The sequence below is a fragment of the Giraffa tippelskirchi genome, chromosome 4 (genome assembly GCF_054371585.1).
Source record: "Giraffa tippelskirchi isolate mGirTip1 chromosome 4, T2T-mGirTip1v1.2.pri, whole genome shotgun sequence".
In the NCBI taxonomy this organism is placed as follows: Eukaryota; Metazoa; Chordata; class Mammalia; order Artiodactyla; family Giraffidae; genus Giraffa; species Giraffa tippelskirchi.
In genome coordinates, this window is record NC_137278.1 from 169,270,987 (window position 1) to 169,283,575 (window position 12,589).

The 12,589-nt window shown below is 43.9% G+C and overlaps 1 protein-coding gene across 5 annotated transcripts in view; it reads right to left on the reverse strand.

The window, feature by feature from the left end:
• The window catches only part of LARGE1 (LARGE xylosyl- and glucuronyltransferase 1), a 607,716-nt gene that overhangs the window by 292,621 nt on the left and 302,506 nt on the right, over positions 1-12,589 (reverse strand). For all 5 annotated transcript variants that reach the window (XM_081591375.1, XM_081591376.1, XM_081591374.1 and 2 more), the window contains one exon: positions 3,412-3,535. In XM_081591375.1, the coding sequence (XP_081447501.1) occupies positions 3,412-3,535 (124 nt within the window). The remainder of the gene's footprint in view (positions 1-3,411; positions 3,536-12,589) is intronic.

Genomic DNA, 12,589 nt, shown 5'->3' on the forward strand with positions numbered 1-12,589 from the left:
CAGCAGGGAAGGAGCAGAGTAGCCTGGAAAATTCAGCAGGTGAGCAGTGGTGCTAAAAATACAAGAAGAAGTTGGAAGGAGGCAGGAGCAGAAACACAACTCAGTTAAGGACTGTACTCTCCATCCTAAAAGCACCAGGAAACCATCAAAGGTTTTACACAGAGGACAGGGATGGTGTGGTTGGGCTTTCCTATGGGAAAGCTGATTTATGTTACTGATGAAGAATAGATTTAGTGAAGGAGATGTAGGCAGATAAGAAGGAAAGAGACTTGTCTGGGGAAAAATCTCACGTGCTTAGACTATGAGAATGTCAGGAGAGATGGAGACAAGCTTGGACCTCGAATGGCCAGATACAGAGGGAGGGAAGGGGACCTGCTGAAGGCAGACTCTTAGTTCTGGATGAGCAGCTAAGTAGATGGTGGTGCTAGATGCGAGGAAGGCTCAGGCCAGGATAATGGGCAGATCATAATTAAGGTTTGTTGAGCAGAATTATGCATAAATTATTATGACCATTCTCATGAATTATGGAAAAATTACATTTTACAAAATGTCTCATACTCATTGTCCTTACCAGATTCTGACAACTTGCCTCATGGGATACAGGACTGTGGGTGATAGATGTTTAAGTGGTAAGGAAATAAAATGCAGGTGGGAGGGACTTTGCATTGCAGTCATCAGTAGAAGACACGGTCAAGGGAAGGATTCTGGAGACCATATCCTTCAGAATACATCATGTGGCGATTTTCTTTTTAATTCTTATTTTTTAAGCCATGCAGTCTTCAAATGGATAAAAATCCGGTGTGCAGGCTTCCCTAGTGGTCTAGTGGTTAAGAATCTGCCTCCCAATGTAGGGGACATGGGTTGATCTCCAGGCCGGGAAGATTCCACCTGCCATGGAGCAGCTAAGCCCTTGTGCTACAACTATGGAGCCCACACTCTAGAGCCCATGCTCCATAACAAGAGAAGCAACCACAATGAGAAGCCCATGCACCCCAACAAAGAGTCGCCCCTGCTCACTGCAACTGGAGAAAGCAACGAAACAACAAAGACCCAGTGCGGCCAAAAAAAAAAAAAAAACAACTTGGATTCATGTGGGCATGATGGAGTCAGAACTCCAGTCTTTCCCAATCTCACCTGCCTCCTTTCTTCCAGGACCCTAAGAAAGTCTTGGGGTTCCCAGGGGCAGGTTACAGGCCACAGTGTGTTACCTTTCAACCTTCCCAATGGCCCGGGGATTTTCCTGCAGGCCATACAATTAAGAGCATTTTAATCCTACATTGCCATGGCTACAAAGGGCAATAAGGGACTGTCAAGAACCTGCTGCATCTCAGGCACTGCCGGGCCTTCACGTGAGTTATCTTATTTAATCCAGTATCTTTCTCTGTGTCTTGCAGCGTCCTACCCATTTGGCTCAGAGGTAAAGAATCTGCCCGTGATATGGGAAGCCGGGGTTTGATACCTGAGTCGGGAAGATCCCCTGGAGAAGGGGATGGTTACCCACTCCAATATTCTTGCCTGGAGAATTCCATGGACAGAGGAGCCTGGCAGGGTTATATTAGTCCATGGGGTTGCAAAGAGTCGGACACAACTGATTGACTAACACTTTTACTTTTCACTTTCACGGCTCAAACCCAAGTCAGACAGCTCTTTAGTGGCAAGATGGGATATGAAGTTGGGTTTTTTTCGACCACTCCGTGTTCTCTTAAAAAGCAGGAGGGTCCAGGCTTACACAGAGCACAGACTTGGAACCACACTAAGAAAGAAGAAGAAGCCTTCTGTGCCAGACACAGCTCCTCCCCTCCCATAGCTCTTCCCCATGGTGTTGGTGCTCAGACCCTGGGAGATAGAGTGGCTTGCTTTCACCTTAATTAGTGCAGCAATTTGCTAAATTTTGTTTTTCCCTTTTTAAGAGTGTTAATCAATTTTAGCTCAAAATAGATTGGAATGGCACACAAATTGCCACGACAATCCCCAAATGCTAAATTCTCAACATCTCGATCAACCTCAGAGCCCAAAATATGGGAAAATCAGAAACTCTGGCCGGCATCTCAGTGATCTATTTAAAATGTTATGGCTCTGAAATGAAAAGATAATGGTTTTATGAGGTTTAGAACAAGCAATTTGCTAAAATCAGCCTCATGCCTAGGTGTTTAGTCCTTCCCAAGGTGACTGGAGATGGAGCAGCCACAATTTCTGCAAAGTTACGTGTTCCATTAATAACAGCAATTTGTAAAATCCACTAGCAGCACAGGGTACCAACCAATGCGCCAGAAATACAGAAAAGAACAAGATGTGTTCCCAGCCCCGTCCCCCATTAAGAAGGTTCTAAACTAAAGCAGTAGTTGGACAAGTGAACAGAAAAGATCTTCCTCTTTCCTGAGGGAGTCACAGAAAGATCTCAGAGGAGGTGACCATGGAGCTGAGTCCTGAAGGATGAGTGGTGGAGTGGTGACTAGGTAGCTGGCAGGGCATGTCAGATAGAAGAAAAGGCTCAAACACAGGAAGGAGGGCAGAGAGCCCAGAGGTGGTTTCTTAGAGCTAAGTAATAAGTGAATTTGCAGGAATGGCCAGAGACGAGACTGAAAGAAGAGTCTAGAGCCAGAATATGAAGGGCATTTTAATCAGACTGCAAAACTCAAGCTTGACACAGACCACGTGGTACCATGGCAGGATTTCAAGCAAGGTAATGATATGGCCAAATGATCTTCATTTGGTCGAAACCTTCTGGCCCAACATAATCCTTAATATTTATTCAGCCTTACCTTGTGGGGGTTATTTAGCTGTGCCACATGGCATGAGGGATCTTAGTTCCTCAACCGGGGATCAAACCTGTGGCCCCTGCAGTGGAAGCGCCGAGTCTAAGCCAATAGACTGCTAGCGAAGTCCCCATTCAGCATAGTCTTTTAAAGTGCACTCACATATATTCTCTCATTTGAGCCATTACTCCACAAGGTTGGTGTTATAATCACATTTCTACTCATGAAAAATCAGACCCAGCAAAGGTATAACTTATTTACTTTGTGTCTTATGACCAGTAAATGACCATACACAAGTTCAAACCTAGTCCCATCACACTCTGAGTTCAGTGCTGACCTGACCAGGTAATCGAATTCTCTAGATATCAGCCACCACGGGCCTCCTTTAGATACAACCAGGCCAGAGGCCTCCAGCCTCCACAGAAAGGCTTGGTGGTCAGAATTGCATAGACCAACAAGTATCCTGTGCTAAAGAGGTGGTTACTTTAATGCTTCAGATAATCAAATCAGTTTCAAGTGGCAAAAACCCTCAGGTACACCTGGATGTTTCCAGTTGGGAGTTGAGATTTCTGCCTTTGCTTCTGTCTACTAAACCATAAACAAGAAAAGCATGACCCCCTTCCCGAGAAAAGCATGACCCCCTTCCCGCCAGTACCTTGAGCTCATCAGCGTTGTAGAAGTCTACACGCACCGCAGGTACCATCCAGGTCTGGAAGAGCGTTGCCAGGATCTGCTCGGCAATGGAGTCAGCGATGAGGTGGAAATGCAGGGGGTTCCGCCTGTGGGCAGTGAGAGGAGGAGTCAGGAGGGAGAACCAAGACGTTTGAATTCCAGCCACAAAAAATCCACTCTCACCAACTGGTAATATTTGGGTTCCCCAGTGCTCAGTGGTAAAGAATCCTCCTGCAAAGCAGATGTGGGTTCAATCCCTGGGTCGGGAGGATCCCCTAGAGAAGGGAATGGCTACCCACTCCAGTATTCTTGCCTGGGAAATCCCATGGACAGAGGAGCCTGGCGGGTTACAGTCCACAGGGTCATAAAGAGTTGGACACGACTAAAGTGACAGAGCACACACACACAACCAATTTGTAACAGCAACGGGGAAGGTCAACCAGGCATGTTGCCTAACCAGTGCCTACTTGGGAGGATGTCAGAGATGACAATGAGAGAGGTCATCTCATCCAACCTCAAGATTTCAGAGACGCAGTAACTCCAAGGACCGGAGAGGGTAAAATCATTGGTGACACTCAATGCAAGCCAACCACCATACCTGCTATTAGGGCATCTGTATTTCCACAAATCTTAGCGTGTGTACAATTTGGTCAATGCTTTATCTTTACTACCTGGATGTACTGGCCTCAGTGAAGCACGTGGACAGAGGATGAGGTCTTTAGACTGGCTGTATGGAGCTGGCAAGTACTTCTCACACAGCATAGCACTAAATCCTGTCTTCTGCTTGTTCCCCTCCGTGTCCATCCCCACCCCCAAGGGAGCCACAATGGCATCACCTGGGGCTCCCGTTACTGAATATCAGCTCACCCTCATATGTAATATTTCTAAGGTCTTTATCATTCCATCTCAGTCGGCCCACTGTCATACTGAGCAGGCACCCAAAATACAAACCAGCAGCACACAAGGGCAAAGCTTCTGATTCAAATGTAAATAGGTCTGAAGCCCAGATCTAGCATCTATGGGGGAGTAGGGAGGGCTTTGAACATGTCACTTATAGCTTCGCACTGCTTCTTCACTGTGCACAATGAAGAATCCCCTTGGGGCTACTGGGTCAATTAGATGAGATAAGCAGTACAATACTCAACAACAAACATAGGTGGAATAACAACAGACAGTGGAGATGCCTTCTTGAGGGACTGCCAGGCACAAAGCCGTAGTTCAACCCAGCAGAACTACTACCATAGATACCATAGTGCTAGTAATAAGAGTATGCATCGCAATGAAGGAACACCTCTGAGAAATGTAAAGATGAAAAGGACCTCGTTCCCCCTGCCCTAACCTCAAGGAGCTCTTACTATTTAAAGAAACAGTTAAATATAAACACAATTAAATATAAACAGGAGGTGGAATGTGATAGCAGATACAGTAGAATAGAAGGTTCCAGAAGACTAAAGAAAATGAAAGGCGAATCTGACTGGGTCAGAAGGATGCGTAAGCTTTGGGGGAAGCTTTATCCTTGGCAAAGGAAGCAAAGGAAGAGGGGACATGATCCAAGGAGAATAATAAGAGACTGAATGGAGCCCAGCAGGTGTTGAGAGTGTGTTGGGACAGGAAGGTTAGCAGGGACTCGGGGGTTGGAACAGAGAAGGGGAGAGATGCAGGTATATAGTAAGCAGTGCAATCAACAGTCTGTACTTCATCAGCTCAGCAGGAGGAGTCACATGACCTGCCCCACAGCTTTCAACTCCAGTACAGTGGCTCCCCAGCACTGTTCTAAGTTTCAGACACATAAATGTCTTTCAATTCTCCCTTCCCCCATATGCTCTTTCCAACTAGGCCTTTGCATATGCGGTTTACTGGGTAGGAAATCCTCATGCATTTGCTTATTCTACACTTACCGAACACCTACTACTCACCAAGCAATGAGCAGGATGCTGGGGACATGGTGGTAAGACCCACCATCCTTGCTCTCACATATTCCAGTCCTGTCCTCTCCTTCCTCCTCCCTCACCTTCACAGTCCCCATTCAGCATCTGGTTCTCTCTCACCCAGCCTTCACTTCTGAGGTCGGCCATCAGATGCTCCTGGAATCCTTCCCTGACGACCCGTGACGAGGTCAGGGGCCCTTCCTACCACACAGTCCTCTCAACATCTGTACCATCCTTAGGCTGTAACTGTCTGTTTACTTGTCTGCATCCCTCCTTGACTGTGTGCTTAGAAAGATGAAGGATGACGCCAATGCTGCTGAAATAGAGAGTCCCGGGATGGAGCTCCATGCCTTGGATGCAGTAAGAGTTCGATAAAAACAATGAATGTGAAATGAAAACCTGACTTCATGTCTGGAGAAGAGCAACAAAGAACGAAGAAGTCATATCTTGAGGGATTTCAGAAGAAGAGATCTCGGATATGAGGACATGAGAGAGGAAGAGGAAAACAGCGGGTTTTCCTGGGTTGGTGGTGATGTCTCTAGGACAGGGGATACAGGAAGAAAGGCACACTGGAGGAAGATGATGGGTCTGGTATTGGATGTAGCAAGCTTAAGGTGAGGGTAGCAAAGCCAAGTGGAGCTGGGAAGATGAGTCTAGATCTGAAGAAAGTTATTATCCAAGGCCAATCTGTCAAACACATAATAGGTGCTCAAGGGTGCTGAGCTGAATCAATGACTCAAAGAAGCCATCAGCCCCCCTGAACTTCTCCACGGTACCCACTGCCTGAACACAGCAAACTCACCCATTAAACCATGTATGCTCAGAAACAAGTGGCATGCCTGCCCTCAGCCTCGCTGGAAGCTCTATAAGAAGCTTCCCTATAATGGTAAATAAACAGCAGTATCAATATATTGGCTAACTGTAACATGTGATATATATATTAAGTGCTTAGCAAAATGCCTTGCACGTGGGTAATATTTCAATATATGTTAATAATTGGTATGGTTTGAATGTTCATTGACCCCCCCACCCCAAATTCATTATGTTGAACCCTAACCCCTCAGGTGAGAGTACCAGGAGGTGGGGCCTTTGGGAGGTGAATAGGTCACTGGGCAGCGCCCTCCTGAAAGGGGTTAGTGCCCTTACAAATGAGGCTCCTTGGCTTTTTTAACACAAGAGAACACAGAAGGAAGTTTGCAGTCTGTGATTAGGAAGCTGGTCCCTGCCAGAGCCAGGCCATGCTGGTGTCATGATCTTGGACTTCCTAGCCTCCAGAACTGGGAGAAAAAAATCAATTCCTGTTGTTTATGAGCCACCTGGTTTGTGCTATTTTGTTACAGCTGCCTGAATGGACCAGAACTGTTATCCACATGAACTTATGAAACTGTTATTTTCTCTACTGCTTTTACATCACTTTTCAAATAAAGTATTTTCAATTAGTTCTTCCACTCATAGACCAAAAAATGCATTGAATGGATAAACATCCAACAAAGAGCTATCAAGCATCAAGTAAGGCAGAATAGGGATTTAGGCGATGAATGAGCTCAGAGTCCTCTCTTCAGGCAGCAATCAATGTAGCAGAGACAGAAAAAGAATACAAATAACCACATAAATGTTAGAACATGAGGGCTCTATAACACTGGGCTGCACACACAGCTGCAAGTTTGGGAATAGCAGCCCCTCGCCCCTGCCCTGTAGCCATGTGAAGACACTGACCTGGATGGTGAGTAAAGGGATTTCTGGAGTTGGACAGTGAACAACCTGTGCAACCATACAGAACGGCTACAAAAGGGCAAACACACATGTTCATGGAGAATGAGAATGAAAGAGATGGCTTCTCAGCAGTGGAGAACCTAGGAAGTTTCCACAGATAATGTGGCAAGTAAACCGGACCTTTGGATGAGAAAAGATGAAGGAGAGAGAAACGTATCCTGCAGTATGTAACAGAATTAGGAAAAGAACAGAGGTGGAGAAGTTATAGTATGTTTGTGAAAGAACTACAGTCTTATTTGAGCAGATCATACAATGTTTATTGAATGCCCAGTGTATGCTAGGAATGGGGAGGAAAGAAAAGAAGAGAGAGAGAGTATTAACAACAGGATGGGCCAGAGTGTGTTAATTCCTAAAAACAGAATTCGATTCTCCAAGTGAAAGACAGCCAGATAAGGTTTATAGGGCTCGGCAGGCAGCAGACCGAAGCTGTAATTCAGCAGGTTAATCTGGTTACCAAGCAGAAGATGGACAGCGTGGGTAAGAAGAACAGGCTCTCAGAGGATGATGGTGCCAGCATTTCTACGGGGCTTTCCCCCTCTTCTGCATTCTTCCTCAGGAATAAACCAAAGTCTCCTTCAGGAATACACTGAAATCTCATCTCCTCAAAGAGGTCTGCCATGACCACTCCATCCAAAGCCCTTCTCCCTACCCATCATGCCTCACCCCACTGCCACGTTTGGTTTCTTTCCAGCAGTGACTAGCAGTGCTGGAAATCTCTCTACACATCTACAGATCTATGTCCACCCTCCAGTAGAACGCGAGCTGTCTAGGGTAGAGATTCTCTTGTTTCACAAAGCATCTATTCTCTTGCCTACTCTCTCCACAACCACGGTGCCTAGAAAGTGCCTGGCCATGAGTCAGGTCAGGGCTTAGCCACACCTTCCCGTAGGCTGTGTTCACACTGGAGTGGTGTCCACAGCTGCCTGCATGGTACCACACCTCCTGCTTCCAGCCTCCGGCTCTCAGTTCAGACAACAGAGCTCCGAGGAAGACATTCCATGGTGTCAGATGCCCTTTCTCAGCGCCTCCCACTGAATTCAGGGCTCAAAACAAACATTTTTGCAACTGTTCCCTATTAGATGGAGTCTTGGCACTGGGAACTACATTTTGTAAATAATCTTTCTCCTAGCTATCTCAAGAAAGAGGAGCCTGAGGAGACGCGATTAAATGCAGTATCATATCCTCGATGGGATTCTGGAACAGAAAAAAGAACTTAGGCAGAAATTAAAGAAATCTGAAACAAAGGACAGGACTTTAGTTATAATAAGATATCAATGTAATGAGTTTTATGTGCTCAGTCATGTCCAACTCTTTGTGACCCCATGGTCTACAGCCTTTCAGGCTCCTCTGTCTATGGGATTTTCCCAGGCAAGAATACAGGAGTGGGTTGCCATTTCCTTCTCCAGGGCATCTTCCCCACCCAGAGATTGGACCTGGGTCTCCTGCATTGCAGACAGATTCTTTACCATCTGAGCCACCAGGGAAGGGAAACTAAGTCTGTAAGTTAGCACTAATACAACTACCCAACCAGCATTGGTGGTCTGGATGCCTACCATTTATTATTATATAAGAAAGATACAACTGTTGTTGTTGTTCAGTTGCTAAGTCATGTCTAACTCTTTTTAGGACCCATGGACTGTAGCTCACCAGGTCCCCCTGTCCAAGGAATTTTCCAGACAAGAATACTGGAGTGGGTTGCCATTTCCTTCTCCAGGGAATCTTCCCAACCCAGCGATCGAACTTGTGTCTCCTGTGTCTCCTGCACTGCAGACAGATTATTTACCTGCTGAGCCACTAGGGACTGGTTCATTAATTATAACAAATATACCATAAGATGTCATAAGAGGGGAAATGGGCTGTAGGGTTTTGGAAAATCTGTGCTATTCCTTTTGTAATTTCTTTGTAAATCAAAAACTGTTCTACAAAATAAATTTTATTAAAAATAATCTTTTCCTCAGATTTTTTAAACAATTCCTTATAGATATACTCATCCAGTAATAGTCTATCAAAAAAAAAAAGGAATAAAAGGACAAATGAATAATTATCAAAGAGATCCAAATTCCCTCAGAGTGGACACAATTACCTGCAAGTCTGGCTTAGAGGCCTTTGGAAGAAAATGTGAGAGCATTATCGTTTAATTTATGGTTAGGTGATGGTTTCTAACATAAGACATCTAAAGCTCAAAAGAAAAGAAAAACTCGTCTTCGTCAAGATTAAAAACTTTTGTGCTTCAAAAAACACCATCAAGAAAGTGAAAAAGATGGCCACCAAATGAGAGAAAATATCTACAAGGCATAGATATGCCTGGTAAGGGACTTGTAACCATAATATAAAAATATTTTACAGCTCAATACAAACACAAGTAAGCAGATTAGAAACTGAGCAAAGGACCTAAACAGTCATTTCTCAAAGAAGATATACAAATGGCCAATAAGCACAGGAAAAGATGTTCAACATCACTAGTCAGTAGGGAAATGCAAATCAGAACTGGGATACCACTCTGAAACCCACTAAAATGACTAAAATAAAAATAACAGCCAATAACAAATGTCATTAAGGATGTAGTGATACTGGAACCCTCAGCTGCTACTTGTGGGATAGTACAATGACTGTAGCTGCTCTGGAAAACAGTTTGGCGGCTTTTCAAAACATGAAGCATAAAGTTACCATTGCTGACTTACCCAGAAATCCCACTCCTGGCTATTGCGTTGGACAAAAGGTTGATTGGGATTTTTCCGTAACATGTTTTGGAAACACTTAAACAATTTGTGGCCAATCCGATATAAACAAATAATATATGAAAACATGTGTTCCTTCAAGAACTTTAACACAAACATCCACACTAACATTATTTATAACAGTCAAGAAGCGGAAACAACCCAAATGGCCACCAAGTGATGAATAAACAAAATGAAGTAAATCCATACAATGGAACATTATTAGGCAATGAAAAGGAACGAAGGACTGGCACATGCTACAACATGGATGAACCTTGAAAAGATTATGCTACATAGGAGAAGCCAGTTACAAGAAGACAAAACAGCATAAGGTCCCATTGATATAAATGTTCAGAATGAACAAGTCTACATAAACAGAAAGATTAGTGGTTGCCAGGGGATGGAGGGAGAGGAAAGTGGGGAGTGACTGTTTAGGCGGGCAGGTGTTTCTTTATGAGATGCTGAAAATGGGCCATTGATAATATTAGATGGTGGGGATAGTTGCACAATTCTGAATGTTCCAAAAACCACCAAACTGTCTACTTTTAAAGAGTGGATTTCATAGTATGTGAATTACATCCCAATGCTTCTCCACTGGCCTGAGATGGAAAGTAACAGTCTAACCTGTGAGTCTGGGAGAGGGAATGAGGTCTGGTCTACTCAGCTGTCTTAGGAAGCTGTGTTGTACAAGAAATGATCTGCCTAGGTGGGAAAGCCAGCAGTTGTCCAGGTTGGCTCAGATTATAAGTAACCCCAACTCATGAGGACAAAAAAGTGCCCTCAGTTCAAAGAACATTTCACAATTCAGGACAAACAGCAATACAGGTGATATTTCATTCCCAAATCCCCAAGACTGATTTTGCATTTGGTTCCTAACTCAGGATGGTAAAATTGTTTTAATGCTAGAGGCCTACAAATCTCCAAACCAGCCAAAGGCCGTGAGCCTCCATCCTATTCTCTGTTGTTTGGAGGGAGATTAGCGAGAGTCAGACAGATGTTAAGAACATATTTATGCCAAAATGAGTTTCATCAACTGAAGATAATAAGAGCTCATTCAGAAGAATCACAAAAGGAATGATTTTCTTAATATATGATTCAGTATCTATAAAACAACTAAAATAGCCTTTAGTATCAGTCCACCAGTTACACAGGCATTCTGGGAGCAATGCTTTAAGCCCATGGGAAAAGGCTTCTACCTGAATGGGCCAGCTTGAGTACACATCTTCAAATACAATGGGTCCCACATAGCTTGATTGGGGTCAAGCAACCCAGACATTAGGTCTCTTCTAATTCAGACCAGATCACACTTTCCTAACAAAGAAGGAAGCAAGTGCATGCTTCATCTTCAGCAGAGCCTGCAGATTTTGCTCATAATGAGCAATGCTCCTGCTGCCTCTGGTTTCCTTAACTGCTCCCCTGTTCCAGGCTGGGATGCAATAAATATGGTAATACAAAGAGGCAAAGATGATTAAACCCTAGCTTTCTCCCTGCTTTTCCTTTCTTATTTCTGTCAGGAATGTGCCACAGTCCCTATAAGGCAACCCAAGGTCTGTTTTTTATTAAAATATACAGGGACAGCTGAGTTGAATAATCCTTAATTATTAAGTTTACAATGGAATTGCAATTTTAGAAAAAGAAAGAGCCTGTGACAGCAACTCGAATGCTCAGTGAATCTATTACACTGAGAGATTTAATGGAACTCACTGCAGAAAAACACAGAAGCCCAAATGAGGGTTTTTTGGTGTGAGCTCTTGGTGTGGGGGAGGACAAGTGGCCTTGATAATGTGGGGAGAATCGAGGACACCTCAGTATCATGTCAGAGGAGCTCTCCAGGGGAGAAGAACAGAGCAAATCAAAGACCTCATGGTGTAGTAAAAGTAGCATGGACTCCAAGGTTGGCCAGAGCCAAGGGTAGAACCCCAGGAGCATCACTTATTCACCTGTGACCTTGAACACAGAATTTAACCTCAGAGCCTCAGTTTCCTCATCCATTTGTGGGCATGCACTTGTACATGGCTTGGATGAAAGTCAAATACAATGACCTATCCTTGGGACCTAAACTATATGAATTCATTCTTTTTGGTTTTACATGCATGACTATATAGCATACATCTTTTACCTGTTCAAAGATATTACATGTCCTTGCTATTTTCTTCCCCCAAACTTTACTGAGGTATAATTGACAAATAAAAATTTGTATATTTAAAATGCATTATATACTTTGTGTTTCCAAAGTACATTAAATACTATGAAACATTTAAAGTGGTATTTTTATATATGTCTACATTGTGAAATGATCATTAATGTCTCTACTGCCTCATGAAGATTTTCTTTTCGTTCCCCCATGCATTTCTTAAGTCTTACTAGAACACTAATGTCCAGTCCAGGGACTTCCCCAGTGGTCTAGTGGTTAAGACTCCACTTTCCAATGCAGGGTATGCAAGTTTGATCCCTGGTTGGCGAACTAAGATCCTAAGTGCTTCATGAGGCAGTCAAAAAAGAAACCCCACTATTTATACTTAATACCTCAAAAATATACACCTGGGTGGGGGATAAAGATGGAAATGGATCACAGGAATAGTAACAATGTCTATGTGGTCACCCAAAATGATGAGTGAAAATAATCAAATCATACTCAAAACAGTAACTTTTCAAGAGCTCGGACTCTGAAGCTAGACTGTCTGGGTCCAAACCCAGCCCCACCCTTCCTCTCTGTAACCCTGAGTCACGACTTCACATATGG